General features: G+C 37.5%; 1 protein-coding gene across 1 annotated transcript; it reads left to right on the top strand.

Moving 5' to 3' along the window:
* On the top strand, positions 1-19,603 carry LOC125359858. The gene is given in 5 exon segments (XM_048357729.1): positions 1-598; positions 1,697-1,880; positions 2,001-2,081; positions 18,636-19,287; positions 19,289-19,603. Coding segments are annotated over 5 exon segments (1,830 nt in total).
* Positions 19,604-24,531: the final 4,928 nt, after the last annotated feature.

Genomic DNA, 24,531 nt, shown 5'->3' with positions numbered 1-24,531 from the left:
ATGACCTCATTTCTGGTGGACACAGGTGCTTCATATTTGGTGCTCACTGAGTTTCAAGGCCAAACCTACCCAGCTGAAACCACCATAGTCGAGATAGAAGGTAAACCTTACAAGCCCCCAAAGACACCCCCTGTTATTTGCCTTTTCTCAGGAGTGACCTTTTACCACTCCTTCCTTGTTATTCCCCATTGCCCAATCCCGTTACTAGGTAGAGACCTTATGGCCAGATTTGGGGCCTCCATTACCTTATGCCCCTCCCAATTGACTGAACAGGATAATAATTCGGCCTCCCCTATGATTTCTCTATTGATGGCTTTAGTGGACTCGCCTGAAGATTCCTTGGGGTTTCCTTTCCCCGCCTCCAAAGTGGATCCCACAATGTGGGACACCCGCAACCCTTCTGTTGCCAAACACTACCCCACCATTCACATCTCTCTGAGGGACCACAGACACTTCCCTTCACAACCCCAGTATTCGCTCTCCCGCTGCAGCCTCTTGGGGCTACAGCCAATTATCCAAGAACTACTAAGAAAGGGGTTATTACGCCCTGCTAATTCCCCCTATAATACACCTATCTTAGTGGTGGCCAAGCCTAATGGCTCATTTCGCCTGGTGTAGGACCTCCACCTTATAAATGCTGCTGTTATTCAGTTACACCCCATTGTGCCTAACCCTTACACGTTACTTTCTACAATTCCCCCAACAGTTACCTTTTATTCAGTATTAGATTTAAAAGATGCTTTCTTTACTATCCCTATATCTCCCTCTTCTCAGGACCTCTTTGCATTTACATGGACTGACCCTGTCACCCAAATCTCAACACAGCTCACCTGGACTGTGCTGCCACAGGGGTTCAGGGACAGTCCCCATTTGTTTAGCCAATCCTTAACAAGAGACTTAGAAGACTTGAACTTAAGCCCATCCACCGTTATACAATATGTGGATGATCTTCTCCTTTGCAGCCCCACCAAACTATTGTGTTACAATCATACTGTAACAATCCTTAACTTTCTGGCCTCCAGGGGATACCAGGTCTCACCCAGTAAGGTGCAGGCTGTCGAGCAGTCTGTGACCTACCTGGGAGTTCAACTTACTCCCACACACAAGGCCATTACAACCCCCAGAAAGCAGTTGATTGCTAACTACCCTACTCCCTCCACTAAGTCTGAGCTTTGCTCCTTTCTGGGCTTGGCTGTCTATCTCAGGGCCTGGATCCCCAACTACTCTATCTTGGCTCGCCCCTTATATGAAGCAGCCAGAGGATCACCGGAGGAACCCCTTTTATCCCCCTCCTCTCTCATCTCCCTTTTCAGGAGGCTACAATGGGCCCTGTCACAGGCCCCTGCCCTCAGGTTGCCAGATCTTACACCCCCATTCCTTCTTATGTAACTGAAAATCAAGGCTTTGCATTGGGTGTTCTAGGCCAATAGAGTGGACCTTCATTTGCGCTGGTTGCTTACCTATCAAAACGTCTGGATCTGACTATTCAGGGATGGGCCCCTTGCCTCTGCACCCTGGCTGCCTCGTCTGTCTTGATACAAGAATCAAAGAAACTAACCTTTGGCACAGCTCTCACTATTCTCTCCCACCATCACCTTTCTGAGTTACTAACCTACAAGGGGCTACATACAATGCCACTCCCTGACAGTATATACAGACTCTAACTATGCCTTCTATACTCTTCTTTCTCACGCAGCCATCTGGAAAGAACGCGGGCTTCTGACAACCAAGGGGACCCCAGTCATAAATGGCCCCTACTTTAACAAGCTTTTAGAAGCCTCCTTTCTGCCCTCAGCCATTGGCATAGTCCACTGCAGAGCCCACAGGTCAGATGACTCCTTTATAGCTGAAGGAAACAACCTGGCTGATGAGACTGCCAGGCGGGCTGCTATGTCCTCAAAACAATAGGGACTAGTGCTACCAATAACAGAATGTTCTACCTCTCCCTCCAGACAGGACATTCTTAAATTACTTACACTGTCTTTTTCATCCTCACACAGGCTCCTTAAGGGAGTTCCTTCAGCAGAGCCTCCCTTTAACACCAGCCGATATACAATTTCTCACACAGCTTTCACAAACCTGTAAGGTGTGCCAAAAGGTGAACCCCAACACCAATGTGCGCTCACCTCCTTTTCCAACCCATCAGGCTTGAGGTAACCTCCCAGGGGTGGATTGGCAAATTGATTTTACCCACATGCCAACAATCCACAAGTACAAGTACTTGCTGTTTCTTGTAGACACCTTCACAGGATGGATAGAGGCCTTTCCCACCACAAACAAAAGAGCCTCCTCTGTGTCTCAGCTTCTTTTACAGGAAATAATCCCCCACTTTGGCCTTCCAGCCTCCATCCAGATGGACAACAGCCTGGAATTTGTCTCCTCTGTAACCCAGCTCCTGGCCAAGTCTCTAAATATCTCCTGGCACTTCCATATTCCCTACCACCCTCAGTCCTCAGGGAAGGTGGAACATGCCAACCGGTCCCTCAAACAGATTTTTAACCAAGCTGTTCCTTGAGTTACACCTAGACTGGTTAAAGCTCCTATCCCTGGCCCTTCTCCGCCTGTGGGTTCTACCTAGAAGGCCTTTGATGCTAAGTCCTTTTGAGGTGATGTATGGCCGCCCACCTTTGCCCCCCGTGTTTTAAGCCTCAGATTCCCCCCACCCCCCCTCCCCGAATGCTGTCTGCCCTCCTTCAGCACCTGCATACTTTTCTTTGTAAGTATGCTAACCAATCTTCCGAGCCCTCCATTAAGGCTGGGACCTGGTGTACATTTCAAAGAACTACCTGCCACAGACATCAAGTTCCACCAAGCTTTCTGCTAAGTGGGATGGGCCTTATCTAGTAACTCTACCCCTACAGCTGTATAGATAGGTTCAGGGACATCCACACTGGATCTATATCCTCCACATCAAATGATACCTATCTGAACCACCCTCGTACACCTGCAAGCCAACTGGACCCCTGTCTCTACGGATAAAGTTGGGACCCAGCCTCCCTCCAGTCACTGAGGACCCAGAGGATCCCACAGCAGATTAATAACACCTCTATGACCTCAGCCAACTTGGACAGTACTGGTCTTCTTTTTCCCCTTTCTGACTACCTTGCCCCTTTCAGCAGGAAGTAGATCCAGAAGATAAGACCTCCGTCCATACCCCCTTGCCTGGTACTGCACACAATAAACAACAAAGGGGGGAATGTAAGCTTATAGAATGTCCCCAGGCCCATAAGCTATGCCCTTGGCAATATGACTTCACCCCTGCCTACCTGAGGGGTAGGTGGAGCACCTCCCACCTTAGTTGCATGAGGGTATAAAGACCCCCCCTAAAAGAGAGTTCAGGTGCCATTTTCCTCTCCTCTGTGGGAACTTGGCCTTGCCAGTCCTGCTGTCAATAAACTCTTTTGCTCTACGTGACTTTGTCTATGGTCTGTGGTTCTTCTGGGACAATTTTCCTTTCAGCTACAGTGCTGGACACTATCATGACAGCAATGTTGACCCTTTCATATACTACCTCCCAAATGGGGAAGTTAAGGAGTTTCTTAGAGTTGTCCTTAAGAAATATGCATGTGTGGCAATAAATTTAAGCTCTCAAACATGATATCTTTATAAAAGATCTGTGGGCAAAAGCATTTTATCCTGTAGCTATGCAACTAAGATGATCATATTAGGGAGAAACCTGGAAGAACACACATGGCCTCTTAGTTCCTGTCCAGGATCACTTAACAGAGGCTTAACATACTTTTGTAGAGATTTCTAAATATCTAAAATGCCACTATTTGTATCACTTGCATACATACAAACAGGAAGATAGACATAAATATATATTGAATTATCATTCCATTTTCCTGTTCCTCAAGTTTTTGAAATGTCACATTCTCCTAAAATGTTTTGATTTAAAGTTAAACAAGGATACTTAGGAGGCAAGGTTATCATGATCCAAGTTTGAGGCCTATCTAGGAAAAAAATACAAGAGGCTTATTGCCAGGCTAGATTTACCTCCTCTGGTGCAGGGATGCTAAGCTTACTCCCTTATCAGTGCTCCCCTTTCCACCCTCTCCCCTGGGCACCTGACCAGCAGGTGGCCAAGGTGGAGCGAGGGACATGGGCTAGCCTAATGTGCACGTGGCTGAACGAGATCCCCTTTTCCTCCCTCCTTACCCACCAAGGAAGCCAAGCGCAGACGGATCTCGGAGACACTTCGGAGAGCAATCCAATTTAATCGGGAGGGACTCACAGTAATATAGTAGTGATGACGAGGATTGAGCATGAGCTGGCGATAGGCTGGCGAGCTTGTCCATCCAAGAGCAGCTCCCAAGGACCTCTCTCATGGGCTAATGTCACTTCCCATAGTACCACCCTCTGGGCAAAGCGCGAAAAGGGGAGCACACATGCTCACTGGCACAAGGTGGGGGATGGTCTCAAAGCTACCCCTTCAGGTTCTGGACCCAGAAGGAGATAGGTGTGGCTCACTTCCACACTGCCCCAGGGCTGGGGGAAGGGTGGTGTCTCGGGAGCGCTCTCCTCGCCCTTCCCCCCTTTAAGGCCAAGATGAATCCCCAACAGCTTATCACAATCAATAACTGAGTGTAGTCATATGCCTGTCATTTCAATATATGGGAAGCTAAAATCAGGAAGATCTTAGTTTGGGGGCCAATTTGAACAATATATTTTATGACTATCTCAACAAAAAAGTTGATTGTGGTGGTATGTTCCCATAATCCCACTATGTTCAGAATGGTAAGTAGGAATAACACAGTTTAGGCCATCTCAGGAGTAATGAGCAAGAACCTATTTCCAAAGCAAAATGAGCTTGAGATGTGACTCAAGTGATAAGCAACTGCAATCCCTGAAAGGAAAAAAAGAGTAAGAAAAACCCCAGAGTAATAATAATAATCTTTCCAGAGTGGGCTTGTCTTAGCCAGGTTGCTAGGATATTACTAGAGCCATTGCACAGTATTCTGAGTGTTACTGAAAATCTCAGTCATAGCAAGCCTGTGGAGTTATTGTTTTATTTTGCTATTGTTTTCATGACTAAAACATGCACATCTAGTTAGTGATTGTAGGAGAGTGCGTTTGAACTCTTAGTGAAAACCATCTCTGCAGTATGTTTCTGCTTGCTTGACCACTTGCATTGGAGGCTAGCTGATCACCTTTTCCTTTCCACTCTCATAACCAGGAAGGTAGATCACCTTTATCCTCTTCCCTGTTGTGGAGCCTCGGAAGAAATTCCATGTCAAACAAGGCTGTTTCCTGTTATTTAAACTTGGGTCACACTCCCTACCACAGTTGAGTAAACTTGTTTCTTATAACACAAACTTTAAGGAATAAAGCATTAAGGTGACTGTTTTAAGTTTTATATTTGTATTACTGACTTCTTTGGGCTATTTAAATTTGTGTGTGTGTGTGTGTGTGTGTGTGTGTGTGTGTGTGTGTGTGTGTGTTATGTGATTTCGGTTGTGGAAATTAAATAACCTAGAAATTTAAGTGTTATTTTTATCTTGTGAATGCAAATGTAAAATTGGTTGCATTTACTTGATTCTTTGAAGTAATTTTGTAAATGTGGGCTGTTTATTTCACATGCATATGTACAAACAACCTAGGCAAAATTCAGCAAATGTCAGAAGACGGATAAAATATTTTCATGTTTGATTAAACATGTTTCTATTCTTTGATATTGTGAAATACATCTCAAAACAGAACACGTTGACATAAAATTTCCAGCTAACTTCTTCAATACCTAGTATAAATGTAATTGTGTAGAGGATAATTAAATCTATGAATAAAACATATTTGATACATTTTATTTAGACTCTATGAAATGGTGGTGAACACAAAGCAAAGACAGTGATGTTACTTCTAATTTCACAAAACAAGGAAAGCCTGTGATTTCAGGAAATTCACATCTGCAGTCATTATTTCTTAACTTTATATGTGATTTTATTTCTCATGAGTGCAATGTTAATCCACACATGGCAACAAAAATGGCAAAGAAGACAACCCAGATATCCTGTATCTAGAGGATACAGGAAAGAAAGACAAATTATTAAAAACAGTGGACAAATACCTGTTTTAATGAGTAATCTCACTATAGTTTATTTACACATGGACTTATCTAGAGTTTTATAATGAATATTGGCACATGCCTCCCATTAAACATACATCCTTACATTCTAATGTAATGGTATTAAGATGTACATAAAGTTCATATTCTACCCTTTGAGAGTTAATCCAGAGGCATCACACTGTTATATAATTGTCACTGCTATCAATATGCAGAAATTTTTCATCATCCTAAATGAACATCTCTCTCTAGTAAACAATAACTCTTTTTTGTTCTTGCTTGAGTCATGGCAACTATCTTACATTTTTATATGAAGCCTACTGGCTTTTGTTTTGTCAGTACTGAGATATGAACTCAAGACTCAAAACTTTCTTGGCTGTTGAATCCCAACTCTAGCTCATTTTGCTTTGGGTATTTTTGTTTTGTTTCTTTGCCAGTCCTGGGGCTTGAACTCAGGGCCTGAGAACTCCCTGGCTTGTTTTTGCTCAAAGCTAGCACTCTACCACTTGAGCCACAGCACCACTTCCAGCTTTTTCTGTATATGTGGTGCTGAGGAATCAAACTCAGGGTTTCATCTATATGAGGTGAGCACTTTATCACTAGGCCATATTCCCAGCCCTACTTTTGGTATTTTTGAGACAAGGTCCTGTTTACCTCTGAACAGAAATGTAAAATGTAGATTGCTGCTTATTCATTTTTTTATCCACTATAATTAGTGAATCATTTTGAAGGTTTATTTCTATCATAGCATAGTAGACAATGGAATTTCATTTCATTAAAAAAAAAAAGAAGACAAAAGAGTGATCAATATGTCATAAGTGTATGCAAAACAGTGTTTTTCCTGCTGAATGTCAATACACATGTATTCTCTATCTTGGCAGTTAGGACTGAGGCCTCTGTCATAATTGCTTCTACTTTCACTTGTCTTTTATATTTATTGTCATATTTCCATTATCAGCAACATTAAGTTTCAACTTTTGCTAATCCTCCTGAACTTTATTACCTTCTTTTAATATTTAAATAGTAGCCCTATTTACATATAAAGTGGTATCTCTTTGAACTTTAGGATTATATTCAATTACTACTGATATTGAACATTTTGGCCATTTCTCACAAAAACTAAGTCTTGACTTGTATACTGATTTTTACAGTTAGATGTGTGTTTTTTTTTATTCCTAAATTTTCAGAGTTCTTGATATACCCTCCCTCCCTCCCTTCCTTTCTTTCTCTTTTTTTTCCTTCCTTTCTACCTTCTCTTTCTTCCTTCCTCTTCTCTCTTTTTCTTTCTTTCTCCCTCCCTTCCCCTCCCTCCCTCCTCCTCCCTTGCTCCTTCCTTCCTTCCTTCCTTCCTTCCTTCCTTCCTTCCTTCCTTCCTTCCTTCCTTCCTTCCTTCCTTCCTGCCTCTCTCCCTCCCTCTCTCTCTTTCTATCTTTCTTTCTCTCTCTCTCTTTCTTTCTTTCTTCCTTTCTTTCTTTCTTTCTTTCTTTCTTTCTTTCTTTCTTTCTTTCTTTCTTTCTTTCTTTCTTTCTTTCTTGTGCTATGGCTTGAATTCAAGGCCTTGTACTTACTCTACCCCTTGAGTAACATTTCCCACCCAGCCTTTAGTTAGACAAAAAGTTAGTGAAATGTTGTCTCAAAAATAACTAAGAAAAACCCAAACCAGGCACCAGTGGCTCACAGGTATTATCCTAGGCACCCCACAGGATGGAAGCTGGAGGATTATAAGGGTGAGCCACTGGTGCCTGGTTTGGGTTCCTTATAAATTTTTAATATGAATTTTCATCAGACATATGATTTGAAAAATATTCATAAATGTACTTTCTCCTTCCTTCCTTCCTTTCTTCCTTCCTTCTTTCCTTCCTTCCTTTTCTTTCCTTTATCTTTTTCCTTTTACACTGTCACTGGTGCTAGGCCTTGAACGCAGGCCTTGAGCAATGTCCCTCGGCTGTTTTGCTCAAGGCTAATGCTTAAGCCACAGCTCCACTACAAGCTTTATTGGTGGTTAATCAGAAATCAGAGTCTCATGGACATTCCTCCCAGGCTGGCTTGAAACTGTGCTCCTCATATTTCAGCCTCCTGAGTAGCTAGAGTTACAGGCATGCACCAACAGTGCCTGGCCTGAATTCACTTTTAATAATGTCCTTTCATTATACAAGCTTTTTTTTTTTAATTTCAGAGAGGCTAAATATATTTATTTTTCCTCTTCTTGACTGTATTGTTGTTGTCATCTCAAGTAATTCGTAACTAATCCAGAGTCATAATGCATTTCTACCAGGTATTGCCTTTAAGTACAGACCTTTGATTCACTTGCATATTTTAATACATAACAAATAGACGTTGCTTAGTTTTCTCTGCCCATATTTTGAAAACAATTGTTCATTCATAGTTCAAAAGTTGAGTCACAGTTATTGAAAAAAATCATATGTACAAATCTATATGAGTTTATTTGTTCATTTTGTTTAAGCATGTGTCTTTGTACTGGGACACACTAATTCAATTACTGAGTATTTTGCAATCAAGAATTGTGAATGCTTCAAGTTTCTTTTTCTTTATCAAGGTGTTTTAGATACTGTGTAAGTTTCAGTCACAGTGACAAAATAGCTGACAAATATTAACTTAAAAGAAGGAAAGGTTTGGGCTCGTGATTTCAGACATATCAGTCCATATTGCTTGGAATGGTTATTTATTTATTTTTGCCAGTCCTGGGGCTTAAATTTAGTGGCTGAGCACTGTCCCTGGCTTCTTTTTGGCCCAGGTTAGCACTCTACCACTGAGCCACAGCACCACCTCTGGCCTTTCCTATATATGTGGTGCTCAAGTATCAAACCCAGGGCTTCATATATACAAGGCAAACAGTCTACCACTAAGCCATATTTTCAGCCCCAGAGTGGTTATTTTTTAAGTGTGTGATGAGGCAGAACATTTTGGTGGAAACATGTGGTACCAAAAATGTTCTCATCTCCCCTGATGGCACTGAGGGAGCAGAGAGAGAATTTGCTTTCTATAATAAGACCACCCTTCCAAAAGCCCCTGAAGCTATGAATTCATTCATAAATACACTAATCGATTGATGAAGTCAAAGAATTAATGATCCAACACTCTTTTTTTTTTTTAATTTTTGGCCAGTTCTGGGCCTTGTCCTCAGGGTCTGAGCACTGTCCTTGCTGCCTTCTTCTTCTTCTTCTTCTTCTTCTTCTTCTTCTTCTTCTTCTTCTTCTTCTTCTTCTTCTTCTTCTTCTCCTTCTCCTCCTCCTTCTCCTCCTCCTCCTCCTCCTCCTCCTCCTCCTCCTCCTCCTCCTCCTCCTCCTCCTTCTTCTCCTACTCCTTCATCTTGATATTCCAATGCATTTATGTAAGGAAAAATATCATTGAGATGGAAATCTATGTATGGACTTCAGTTAATGTTATTCATAATAATTTATCAGTGGTAACAAAATATACAAAACGAATGTGACAGTTTGTAATATGGAAATGTTGGTATAGGATATCTCAATCTTTATGTTCTTTCCTCCTCCTCCTCCTCCTCCTCCTCCTCCTCCTCCTCCTCCTCCTCCTCCTCCTCCTCCTCCTCCTCTTCTTCTTCTTCTTCTTCTTCTTCTTCTTCTTCTTCTTCTTCTTTCAAATATTGCAATGCATTTTTATAAGGGAAAATATGAAATCTATGTGTGGGCATCAGTTAATGTTATTCATAATAATTCATCAATGGTAACATAATATACAAAACTAATGGGACAGTTTGTAATATGAAAATGTTGGTATAGGATATCTCAATCTTTATGTTCTCCAATATTCTATAAGTCTAAAATAAATTCATAAATTCATGGATCTCCGTTGCACTAGAAGGTTTCCAAAGATTTATCAATAAAGACTTCCATAAACATAGACTTGAGATCTCTCCACAGTCGTCTCTTCCCTTTTTAAGCCACCTACATGGCATGAAGTACATTTTTTTTTACAGTTTCACATGACATGTTGAAAATAATTATAACAATTATATAACACTTGTTTCCATAACATGGAGTTCACTTAGCATCATCTTATGTGTTCATATGGGTAGAGTATTTTGATCTTCTGCTATGACTTATGACTAGCCTAATCATGGACTAGCTATTCCCTATGAGGGACACCATAGAGTTTATGTTTCTTTGTGTCTGAGTCACATCACTTGGTATGATTTTTCCAACTTCTTTTTGCTCAAGGGTAGCACTCTGCCAACTTGAGCCACAGTGCCACTCTGGCCTTTTCTATATATGTAGTGCTGTAGGGCTTCATGTATACGAGGCAAGCACTCTTGCCACTAGGCCATATTCCCAGCCCCGACCCAACACTACACCAACCTCAATTCTAGAAGACTGATGCCCTGATGAAGGACTAATACTTTAACACATGAGCTTTGTGGAAAATTTTAGATCCACTATCATAACAGTTATCAAAGGTCTCTTAAAATTTCAAATGAACTTAACATAGGGCTTCTATGTGTGTTGTTATATACCATGGTGATTTTATTTACTTATTTATTTTTGGTGTGCTGGTACTGGAGCTTGTACTCAGAGCCTCTCACTGTGGCTTGGTTTTGCTTGGTAGATCACTAGTGATCTGAGCCATATCTCCACTTCTGGCTTTTTGCTGATTCATCAGAGATAAGATTCTTCTGTGAAGTAATCTATCTGGGTGGGCTTCAAAACACCTCCTTAGATTGGGATTGGCTTAGGTTGCAGCTGTGAGCTATCAGCACCAAGTTTGATTTGAAAAGGTATTGTATTGCATATAGTATGGGCTCTTTGAATAGTATGGGCGCATTCAAAATATTTAGTATGATGTCTCTCATTGTATGACCACTTTAAGTAAGAATCTTTTCGTGTGTTCATTATAGGAATCTACTTCAATGAACAAATTTAACTTTATTTTGTTTAATTTTTATAGTTATTGTAAGTAGTGTTGTTTTCTTACATTCTCTTTCTGTATCATTGGCTATTATAAACATGCACTGGTTTCTTAGTTGGAAAAAGAGTTTTGTGGGATCTTTTGTGTTTTCTACATATATAAGCTCACTTAATTTGTGATGAACATTTAAATTTTCCTTTCCAGGATGGGAAACTCTATTTTTTCCCCTTCTATATTGTTACTGACTACAGCATCTAATACTACATTGAGTAGAAGTGACAATAGCAGACATCCTTGTTTGCTTCTGATCTTAATGTGCATGATTTCAATTACTCACTTTTGAATAATACGTTGATTATGGACTTTCATACATGAACATTCATTATGTTAACATTTCCTTTATAAGTTTGTTGAGCACTTTAACAATGAAATACATTCAATAATGTCAAATGCTTGCTTTATTTGAACTGGGATAATCATGCACAGTTCTCCTTATGTTAAATTTTACACTGCATTGACTACTGAATTCTGGAAATATAATCCACCTAGGCCTATTGTGAAGTTTTTCCAAAAGACTTAGGAATTCAGATTGCTTGTATTCTTTTGAAGATTACTGAATCATTAATATGATATATGATCTACTGATAGGTAAATAATACTAATACACACAAAAATGATATTACATATATATACTTCTGTCTGTATATCCAGTTAATAAAATGCATTATTCATATTACTTGAAACCATTTGTGTTCATTTTTAAAACATTTCTTGAAAAATTGCTTCCCTAGCTTTGTTGCAGTCTCTATATAATAAAGTTGTTATGGGCTGCTAAGACAGAATTTTCTGATAAGAGACTTGGGTACTCTTCCTTAACTCATGGATTTTCACTGATGGGAACCTGGGCTGTGAAATTTCTGATTTTCTGTGTAATGCAATTCTAGGTGATGGCTGTGATATTGTCCTGTGTTGATTTATTAGTATCTCAAACACAGAAGAGATCTGAGATCATCAGTTTCTATGAAATCTCATCCTCTGGACAGTGAAGCCCAATTTCAAAAGATAGAAGAATATGTCTTTATATTTATATCCATCTATAGGTAGATAGATAGATATAGACATATATTTATCATCTAGATATAAATACAATGTAATTTCTGGTATACATCATTTATATTTACAGATTGAGAATGTTTAATATGTATTATATTAGGGAAGCTTATTTCCATATCAAAATCACTAGGTGCATTGAGATTAGATATTTTACATGGAAGTTATAAGAAAACTTTATAGTAATTCTATTTTCCAATCAGATAGCTTATTTTGCACAAATGAAATAAAACCCAGCACAAGAAAGATTCACTACTGAATTTTATCTGACTTTAAAGAACTAATACCAATACTCCTCACTCTATTCTTAAAACAAAAAGATCTTGCAAAATTCTTTCAGCCAAATGAGGATACACACACACACACACACACACACACACACACACACACACACACGATATCCTTGATGAATAAAGGTGCAAAAATCTTTGCAACAATATCTATGCAGAAATCAATAACATAACTGTAAATGGAGTTTAAAAACATATTAGTAGGTAACATGCCATGACACTGGTTTCATTCCAATAATGCAAAAACTGCTCAGCATAACAAATCAGTAAACAGAATACAATATATAAATAGAATCAAAGATAAAATCACATGAATTTTCTGAGCTAATGGAGGCAAAATATTTTTTAATATAATTAAGCATTCTTTCATGACAGAATCCCTACAGACGGAGGAACAGAAAGATTATACTTCAGTATAGTAAAAAAACAAGAACAACAGCAACTCAAACCAACATCATGTCAAATGGTTAAAAAAAATATGAAAGCCTTTATTTCAATCAGGAATGAGTAAGGGTGTCTGGTCTCAAAATTATTAGTCAATATTCAGCTTGTAGTCAAAGAACTAAGGCAAGTGGTAACAGTGAAAGTGAGATGAATAAGAATAAAAATCAAACTCAGCTAAGTACTAAGTGCATAATCTGCCTTTGAAGATTGTCTTTCTAAATATGAATAATGAATTCATTGACAAGAAATAAATTTCATTTTAATGGTCTCAAAACAAACAAAATGTAATCAGGGAGTGAAAGATCTCAAGTAAAAACATATACACTCAAGAATAATACTGAGGAAGATACTAGGAGATGGTAGAACCTTTTGTGTTTCTGTATTGGTGCAGTCAGATTGTTAGTATGGCCATACAACTAAAAGAAATCTACAAATTCAATGCAATTCCATCAAAATACCAATGACAGTCTTCAAATGAATGCAAAGTGAAGACCCCTAAACTTCAATAGAAGCACAAAGGAACTCTTACACAGTGTTGGTGGGAATGTAAAGCAAGACAGACATCATACAGACCAGAATGGAGGATCCTCAAAATACATACATACATATGTACATATGTAAATAAATACATAAAAATATAACCTCCATTTGCTACAGCACTCATTGGTACTCACTGGAAGGATTAAAGATCACATATACAAGTGATATTTACACACTCCTACTTATTGTGACACTATTTACAATAGTCAAGATACAGAATCAGTCTAAACATTCCTCAGTAAACCGAATGCCAAACAAAATGTGGTGCTCAAATACAGTGGACTATTATTCACCCATAAAGAACAATGGGGGCATGTTATTTGTAGAGAAATGGATTAAAGTCAAATTTATCACTTTTAGGAAAGTAAATTGTACATAATAATAAAGGGATAGCATGTTTGATCACATTTGTAGAAATTTAAAATAAAGAAAATTAAATGGAAAATAGAAGATAACTATTAGAGCTGGGAAATGGATCATGGGATGTTGATGGCAGTGCAATGAAAGAACAGTAGACAGGGAGTATAAGGTGGAATCATGGCATATTCATGCATGGAGATGTTACTGTGAAGCTCATCAAATGCACAATTAATGTGATTAAATAATTACAAGGAAAAGAAACCAAAATTAAAAAACAAAAGTAGGATATCATTAACAAAATACTTTGAAAAATTTGAACCTCAAAGTTGAGATGTTTCTCTCCAAGAATTAATGGAGTTAGATGTGAATGTAAGTAGGGAATTACAAATTACAGTAATGAACTGTTTACCATTAGCAGTAAGTGGAATAATTAATTTTTTTTGAGTTTTCTTACAATGAAGTTAACTTTCCCTTGATAATCCAGCAAAAACTTTGCCTCTGTTAATAGATTTTATACAACCCATTAAAGTTTCCACTCTGGTTTTGTAATGCATAGAAAAATCTTATTTACTTTTACTTCAATCCATTGACAGTAAATATAAAATTGGGATGCATAAGGGAAGGTATAAAGAGAATATGGATGAATTTCTTGTTACAATTAACAATGTAAAATCAGGAAAACAAGATTTTCATGCTAATAAACACAGTTCTTTATAATCTATCTCCCACCTAGCTGAGGAGCTCATTGTGAAGAAATGACAATTACTAGACAGCATTAAAAGTGATGGTTGATGAATGGCTGTGATTCTCCTGACATCTCCTTTAGAGGTAATGATTAGAAGCTTTGATCCCTCTCAGGAAAATGTGTTCATACATTGCCAGTATTGACTATTGGCGAACAGGTCTCCTAACCTCAAGAGGCTGAAAAAGTAAGTGAACTTCTCTTCACATAGACACTTACTCCAACACAGAATCTGAGCCTTGTGGTTCTTCTTGAGTTCTCTCTCACTTTTTTCTCTGTTTTCTGTCTCTGTCTATCTAGCTGTCTGTTTCTCTCTTTCACCAGCTAGTTGCTGTGTGTCATATGATGTATTTACTACATGGCTTTGGTTACTTACAAAGGAAGAAAAAGCTTTATGACAAGAAGGTACAAAGCAGATTGTTGTAAATACAACAATAAAAAATCACTACAATCAATAAAGAAAAGAAAAAAAGGAGAGGAAAAACAGCCTAACAGGAAAATGGAAGGGAAAAAAAAAACACTCTTATTCATGATCTCTTTGAATATAAAAGGTATAAACTCTCCAATAAAGAGGAGCAGACTGACAGAGTGGATCCGTAAACAAAAAGTTGCCATCTGTTGTCTTCAAGAGACCCATCTTACAGCAAAGGACAAAAACAGGCTCCCAATGAAAGGATGGAGCAAGATCTTCCAAGCAAATGCACCTACCAAAATGGCAGGAGTAGCAATCCTGATTTCTCAAAAAGACAAAGAAGGACACTACATTTATACAAAGAAAAATACAGAATCAAGACATCACGGTGATAAATGTATACTCACCAAACAAAAGAGGCCCCACATAGAGGTCAAGCAAATTCTCACAGAAATACAGAACAAGATAGACCCAAACACAATCACAGTGGGAGACTTTAATACTCCACTCTCTCCAAGAGACAGATGCAACACCCAGAGGATTAGCAAGGGAGCTGAAGACCTAAGTAACACCATAAACATCTGGAGAAACAACAAATGATCAACTCTAAAATGACTAGCAAGAGAGAGATCAAAAAGATTAAAGAAGAGATAAATCTGATTGAAAATAGAAAGAACATTCAACAAATAAATAAAACTAAAAGCTGGTTCTTTGAGAAAATAAATAAAATTGACAGACCTCTCACAAGACTTACAAGAAAAAGAAGAGAAGACACTCATATTTGGAAAATCAGGGACTCCACCAGAAAAATTACAACAAATACACAATATTCAAACAATCATAAGGACTATGTCCAGAACCTCTATTCACTAAAAAAAACAATAATTTTACAGAAATTGATCAATTCTTAGAGAAGTATAAACTGCCCGAACTGAATCAAGAAGCAATAAATCAACTAAATAAACTAAAAACTTACAGTGAGATACAAGAGGTAATCAAGAGCCTCCCAACAAAGAAAAGCCCAGGCCCAGATGGATTCACCAATGAATTCTATAAAACCTTTAGTGAGGAGCTAATACCAATACGCCTCAAACTCTCCCGCGAAATAGAAACAGAGGGAGAAATCCCAAACTCATTCTATGAAGCTAATATTATACTCATCCCCAAAACAGACAAAGACGCAACAAAAAAAAAAGAGAACTACAGACCAATATCACTAATGAACACAGACACAAAGCTCCTCAATAAAATATTAGCTAACAGGATCCAGAAACTGATCAAGAAAATTATACATCATAACTAAGTAGGCTTCATCCCACAGACACAAAGATGGTTCAACATCCGTAAATCTATTAATGTAATTCACCACATAAACAGAACTAAAATCAAGAATCACATTGTTATCTCAGTTGTTGCCCAAAAGCCTTTGAAAAAATACAACATCCATACTTATTAAAAGCTCTGGAGAAAACAGGAATAGATAGAAAATTACAATAAAAGCCATATACAACAGACCAACTGCTAATATCGTATTAAATGGAGAGAAACTAAAATCATTCCCCCTAAACTGAGGAACAAGACAAGGATGCCCAGTCTCCCCACTTCTTTTCAACATAGTGCTGGAATCCCTAGCCATAGCAATAAGGCAAGAGGAGGACATCAAAGGGATCCACATCAGCAAAGAAGAAATCAAGCTATCCCTATTCACCGATGACATGATCTTATATGTGAAGGACCCAAACAACTCAGTCCCCAAACTCCTACACCTAATAAACCATTTTGGCAAAGTAGCAGGATACAAAATCAATCCATGAAAGTCAGCAGCTTCTTTGTACACCAGCAATGTACAAGCAGAAAAGGAAATTATGGAAATAATATCATTTAAAGTAGCTAAAAAAAGAATAAATTACCTAGGGATCAACCTAACTAAAGACATGAAGGACCTATTTAATGAGAACTATAAACATCTAAAAGGGAAATCAAAGGAGACACAAGGAGATGGAAAGACCTCCCATGCTCATGGGTAGGCAGAATCAGTAAAGTGAAAATGGCCATATTGCCCAAATTGTTATACAAATTCAATGCAATCCCCATCAAGATCCCAGCTACATTCTTCACTGAAATAGAGAAAGCAACCCATAAATTCATATTGAACAGCAAAAGCCCTAGAATAGCTAAAACAATTCTAGGCAAAAAAAGCAGTTCAGGAAGAATCACAATACCAGACTTCAAGCTCTATTATAGAACCATCATAACAAAAAACAGCCTGTTGTTGGTATAAAAACAGATCTGAAGACCAATGGAATAGAATTGAAGACCCAGAAATAAAACCACACTCTTACAGTCAGCTGATATTCAACAAAGGAGCTAAAGACATACAATGGAAAAAACATAGCCTCTTCAACTACTGGTTCTGGGAAAAATGGGCAGCCATATGCAGAAAACTCAAAGTAGACCCTAGCCTATCACCATGCACCAAGATCAACTCGAAATGGATCAAGGACCTCAACATCAGATCTAAATCCTTGAAACTACTGAAGGACGGAGTAGGAAAGACACTAGAACTTAAAGGCACAGGAAGGAACTTCCTGAATAGAGTCCCAGGGGAACAACAGATAGGGGAGAGACTCGACAAATGGGACTACTACAAAATAAAAAGTTTCTGCACAGCTAAGGACATAGCCACCAAAACAGAAAGACAGCCAACCATATGGGAAAGGATCTGTACCAGCACAGCAACAGAAAAAGGCCTAGACATCTGCACTTCCATGTTTATTGCTGCACAATTCACAATAGCCAAAATATGGAAACAACCCAGATGCCCCTCCACAGATGAATGGATCCAAAAAATATGGTACCTATACACAATGGAATACTACAGCGATTAGAAATGGTGAAATATTGGTATTCGCAGGGAAATGGTCGAACTTGAACAAATAATGTTGAGCAAGACAAGCCTAGAACACAGAAAACAAAGGGGCATGATCTCCTTGATATATGACTGCTAAGGTGGGGGAGGGGGAGACAGTAGAGACCAGGTCTATGAAACCAAAAACTTCTTGTCAAATGGTATTCCACAGGTTTGGGTCGGCGTCTCAACATTATGTAACTAAAACCAAACAACTACCCAACATATAAAGGCCAAAAATAGACCTCTCAGTGGATCACAATAGCTCAAAGCTATGTATGTATGTTCATATAAGACAAGGATAAACAAACTCTATTTTTGACATTAGGTTTAAAGTCCTAGGTGAATTTCCTTTGGCGTAGGCCACATGGCTACTCTATATGTTTTTGGTACACTGTATAATGTATATATGTCTACCTGATCTAGGATAGTGAAAGAAAAACAGGGTGTAAGATGTCACAAGAAATGTACACACTGCCCTATTATGTAACTGTACCCCTTTTGCACACCTTGTCAAAATATTTAATTAATTAATAAGTTAATTAATTAAAGGAAAAATATAAAATTTAACATATTTGGGGAGAATGTAAATAATTTCAAGCTTCGTGTTTTCAACATAAGATGTTGGTCAACTCACTTTAATTTATTGGCTTTTATTTTATTTTTAAGAGATAGAAAATTAATGTGTTGGTTATAGAGTGTTTCTGTAGTATTTATGATGCAATGTAAAGGTGTGAGTAAAAATTCTCACACCCTTGTGTAATTTGCTAGAACACATAATGTTTTGAAGAATGTGATGTGGAGTTTTCACATCCAAGGCAATTTCACACACAAAAAGTGTTCTTTCCATTTCAAACTCACTTATATCTTAAGAATTAAAAGAGATATTTGAACCTAGAAATTTTATGTAATGTCTTTTTGTTTCTGTCTCCTCTGAACAGGCATATGTCTATGGCTAAAGTGGAACATGAGAATTCCAGCACCATCACTGAGCTATTCCTGATGGGATTTTCGAACTACCCCCAGTTGAAGATTCCCTTCTTCTTTTTGTTCATTTTGGTTTACTTAGCAAAGTGCTTAGGGAATACAGCTGTCATCTGGCTTTCCTCATTTTTTTTTTTTTTTTTTTTTTTTAGCACAGTTGTGGTCCTGAAGACGCTCTTCAATTTTCTCGCAAGCAGGAAGGTTATATCTTATACATTCTGCCTTGTTCAGACCTATCTCACCTTATTCCTGGAGTCAACTGAGTGCTTTTTCCTGGCAGTGATGGCCTTGGATCGCTACGTGGCCATCTTCTACACACTCAGATACCTGATCCTCATGAAGTGGTCTGTGTGTGTGTCATTGGCGTCTGGGGCCTGGATCATAGGCATTTGTACTTCAGTGGCTCCTCTGTACTTCACCATCCTCCCACTGTGTGGACCTTACACCGTTGACTATATTTTTTGTGAGTTGCCCATACTTCTGCATATGTTCTGTGCAGACACATCCCTGGTGGAAACCATGATGGCTATAGGAGGGGCTGGCAAGGGGCTGCAAGTTGCTGGTGCCGTTCCTCTTCATTATTCTCTCCTATCTTCGAATCTTGGTGGCTGTGATGAGAACAGACTCAGGGGAGGGTAGGACAAGAGCCTTTTCAACGTGTGCTTACCATCTGACCGTGGTGACAATCTATTATGGAACTGGCTTGATTGGGTACCTGAGGCCCAAGTGGCTCTACTCAGCAGAGGGTGACAAACTGATCTGTGTGTTCTATGCAGTTATCAACCCTATGCTGAATCCTTTCATTTACAGCCTGAGGAATAAGGAAATGAAGGGATCCATGGCAAGAATCTTAGAGAGAAGCAGTTGAACATGCCACAAGTGTTAGATGTTGACCACCTGCTACTTTGCATTTCTAACAGTTCTCACGTGCATTCAGTAATACTAAACTTTATCAGTAGAATACAGTTTGTCAGACTTGCAGAGGAAGATGATCATCATGCATTTGTTATGGATATTAACTTATGTATAAACATACTTCTCTCAGCTCAGTCAAACACTGTCAATATAGCCATTGGCATCTATATTTGCAATGTCATTATTTGCAATCACAGCTTTACAGTAAATTTATGTTTTCTTTTTACCTCCCAAGACCTCACACTAAGCACTCTTAACACTAAGCCATATTCCCAGCCCCAAGATCTCAAATTTTAAGTTGTGCATTCCTATCCTCTGTTCAATGCACCTTACTGGGGATGTCAAAATGAAGATGAGTCTCAGCTCTTCTTCAAAGTAAGAGAAAATCAATGAAACAAATCTTATCCAATATTATAAGATGAAAATATGAAATTATTACAGTATTTTTAAAGGATTATAGACTTCTGTTTTTAATTTTCAGCTTTTTATTGCCTGCTTGTTTTGTATAATTTTAGGAACAGTATATGTTTCTCTTAAATTTAAAACTAAAAATAAAATTCTTCTCAATTACTTTAATTTAAATTCAAATACCCTTTTGTAAGGAAGACAGTACATGTAAATGACTAATAACAATAATTTTATTAATTTACTTGTGATTTTATTGCCAGTCCTGAAGATTGAACTCAGGGCTCAGGCTATGTCTGCAAGCTTCAATTCTTGCTCAATACTAGCACAATACCACTTGAGCTACAGTGCCACTTCTGGCCTTTTCTATTTATGTGGTACTGAGGAATCGAACCCAGGGCTTCATGCATGCTAGGCAGGCACTGTACCACTAAGCCACATTCCCAGCCCTTACTTCTGATACTTAAAATTACTTTATATATGGTTAAACAATTTGGCTACAATATTTACCAAATATTTTATTTCAAAAGGCTGTATACTAATTATTTTAATACTGATGAATTTGGAGACAGACTTTAGATTTAATTCCAGGTTCAATCATTCCCTTTACATAAATTTTCCTCAGGAAATGTGTGTTTGTGTGTGTGTGTGTGATTTCAAAAGTGAACACATCCATTCCTAAGCCATAATACTATTATATTGATAAAATAGATGTTAGAAATGCTTTTATATTTGCCAGTGAGTGAGAACAATTTCTCACTGAAATTTACCATTGGACCTAAAAGTAATTTGTTGGCATTCCACTCAATGTACAACCCTTTTTCTCTTTACTAATCACTGTTGGAGTTGCTGCTCTTATAGAGATGGATATTTTCTTTAACATATTTTATATAACAATGATTAACCTTATATCCTAAGTTTGGAAAAATGGTGATATCTTCAGTTAGCTGAATGTGTCTTCCAAATGAGTAACAGCTCTTATGTGGAGAGATGATTGTGTTTTCTTGTGAAAATATGAGATGTCATGACTGCATCTCTAAAACAACAAGCAAAATTCTGGGCTAGAGGTATCACTCAAGTTGTTGAACACCAGCTGAGTGAACAAGCCAAGCATATTCACTTAGTTACATGGCCCTGAATTCAAATCCTGGTATAAGAAAATAAAAATTACAAACTTTGCTACAGCCTTAGAGTATTATGAATCTTAATATGTAGTATTAAGAATTCCACTGTTGTAAATTTTCTGCTATAAATGTGCAGACTTTGTTTCCACCTAAAAACTCCCTTTAGCAAATAATATAGCACAGGCCTGCTGGTGATGAACTCTCCTGACTTGTGTTTAGGAAAGTTTTCTCCTTCCACACATCTGAGAGACAAAATTACTGGGCAAAAGATTTTTGATGAACAGATTCTCTTCCTAGTTACAGCACCTGACTCTCCCTGGTCTTCAGTATTGCTGTGGAGAAGTCTACTGATAAGACTGAACATGAGATTGGCATGGTGGCACAGGCCTGTAATTCCAGCACTCAGGAAAAAGGTGGGACAATCATGAATTTGAGGCCAGCATGGAAAGAATAAAAAAGAAAACACTCAGAGATTGAAAGTGAAAAATAAGAAATTTATGCCATGCAAATAAAACTAAATACAACTAAACTTAAACAAAATAGACTTTATGTAAAAAATTGCTAAACAGTAACAATAGGTATTACAAGACAATAAAGGATGAATTAATCAAGAGTATGTAACAAGAGCAATATTTCTATCATATCTGTTCAACATCAGTTGGTACTCCACAGGAAATATAAAGCATATATTAGAGGATCTGAAAGGAGAGATTATGATACAATGAGAGTAGGACATTCCAATACTATTCATACAGCAATAACCCTAGAGTTCGGACAACAAACAAATAATGAAACATTAGACTTTCAATACATATTAGACTAAGTATAACAGATATATGCATATCATTCACAAATCAACAACAAAGCTCACATTCTTTCCATTTTGAAGAATATTCTCCAGGACACATAGTAAGTGGCTTAACCACAAAGAAATTGAACAAATATACAAAAATTGATCATGATGATCTTTTTCATGGTATGAAACTAGAAATTCTCACTCCAGTCAGGATGGCCATCATCAAGAATATAAAAACAGGCTGGGGATATGGCCTAGTGGCAAGAGTGCTTGCCTCGTATACATGAGGCCCTGGGATCAATTCCCCAGCACCACATATACAGAAAACGGCCAGAAGTGGCGCTGTGGCTCAAGTGGCAGAGTGCTAGCCTTGAGCAAAAAGAAGCCAGGGACAGTGCTCAGGCCTGAGTCCAAGCCCCAGGACTGGCAAAAAAAAAAAAAAATATATATATATATATATATATATATACAACAAATGTTGCTGAGGATGTGGGGAAAAGGGAACCCTAATATACTCTTGATGGGAAAGTCAACTGGAGCCATGTAAATCATTAAGGACATTCTTTAAAGATGAAAAGTAGAACTCTACAATCTTGCAATATCACTCTTGGGAATTTCTCTGAAGGAATATGTCAGGATATAATACATATAGGTGCAACTCCATGTTCATTTCTGAACTATTTACCATAGTTAGGCTGTGGATTCAGCCCAGATGCCCTACAACAGATGATTGAATCAAAAACCAGTATCTTATTTTCTTGAATATTATTTTCTATACTATTATTGGGCCATAATAGAAGAATGAAATTATGTCATTTATAGGGAAATGAATGGGTCTGGAAATCATTATATTAAGTCAGTCAGGTTCAGAAAAATAAAGATTATATATGCGTTTTCTTTTCATACGTGGATACAGCATTATTCACAAGATCCACATTCAAACTAAATGCCAATCAATGGATAAATATACAAAGATAATCTGATTTTTGCCTAATGGAATGGCATTTAGCCTTAAAAGAGAAAAAGTAATGTGAGGACAATATAGTTGAATCTAGAGAAAATTAAGCTAGATGAAATGAGCTAGATACAGAAAGATAAATGCCGCTGTTTCACTCATGTATAAAATCTAAAATAGTGTCACTCACAGAAGCAGAGAATAGAATATTGATTTTTAATTGGAATGAAGACAATAAGAAAATAAAATAGTGTAAAACTCAAGTAGAATAGAGTAATAATAAGCTCCTATTTGGTTTAGTTTGTTTTGGGGAGTCTATTGCACAGAATAGTGAAGATAGTTTATATATTTCAACATTGCAAAAATTTAAATATTCAAACTATGAAAAATAACTTGGTAATATATGAATACATTGATTTGAAAACACTGGAATCTACAAATATTTTAGTCTGATTTTTAATTATCTATCATTATAAACGCACATCATAATATCACTCTCTATACCATTAACACATACAACTTGTCAATATTAAATATATTAGTTCATGCGTGCAGACACATACAACACATACCAGAGGTTATTCTCTTTGTAAGCTAGATCAGAAACAGTGGTATCTCATAACTGACGTAATTTATTTAAATACTAACTTCATCTCAGCTAGTCAAGCTGATTCTGTTTAAAGACCCTGATTATATTTAAAATGTGAACAAATGCTAAATATTTATGTGTGAGAATATTGAGCCAGAAGTTAAGATTGTTTAAGATTTCTGGGAAAGCTATGTAATCATTATTTATATGAAAAGTTCTAATAAATAATCCTTACCAAAACTGGCCTCATTCCACACTTTCCCATAATTGTACTTTCTTGTACTTGTGTGTACTTGTATATGATTCCAGCCAAAAAATGTTTTCAAAATATTTTAACTTTTCTGTATTTTCAGATTAATAGCAACCAGTCAAAAATGTAGTTTGGTGTGAAGGTTAAATTTTATTTAAAAGTGTGGATTAATTAAATATTTGAAGACTTAAATGGAAATTTTAGACAAACTCTTGTCATTTTCTATGGATTCAACAAACATGATAATATAAGTAATTAGCCTGGAATGTCTTCTTACTACAGAGGAATGGATGACCAAGTCACTAGGAAACAGATAAAATATCATGGTCAAATGAAGCTAATCATCATTTCCATTTTCTTTAACTTTTATCATTTATTTGGGAAGGCATCTTTCAAATTCCTCTTTCCCAGGCTTACATAAAATATATGATAAATTGCTGTAAACTGTGGTCATTCTCCTTTGCTACAGAATTCTAGAATTTATTCTTCTATTTAACTGTATTTTGGTACTCATTACCCAGCATCTGTTCATACCGTAACCCTTCCCAGCCTGTGTTGGACACTAGTCTATTCTTGAGTTCTATGAAAATAACTATATGGCTTCCATACAGAGTAAGAGCGGGTAGTATTAATCTCTTTATATCTAGCTTATGTTAATTCCACTAATGTCATAAATACAGATTTTTTTTCTTTTCCTGATTAGTATTTCATTACATAGCATACCAAATTTTCTGTAGTCATCTGTCTATGTTACTAAGGGCT

This window comes from Perognathus longimembris, chromosome 11 (assembly GCF_023159225.1).
Source record: "Perognathus longimembris pacificus isolate PPM17 chromosome 11, ASM2315922v1, whole genome shotgun sequence".
Classification (NCBI taxonomy): Eukaryota; Metazoa; Chordata; class Mammalia; order Rodentia; family Heteromyidae; genus Perognathus; species Perognathus longimembris.
The sequence above is the reverse complement of the archived record's forward strand: the minus strand, read 5'-3'. Positions and strand labels throughout refer to the sequence as shown.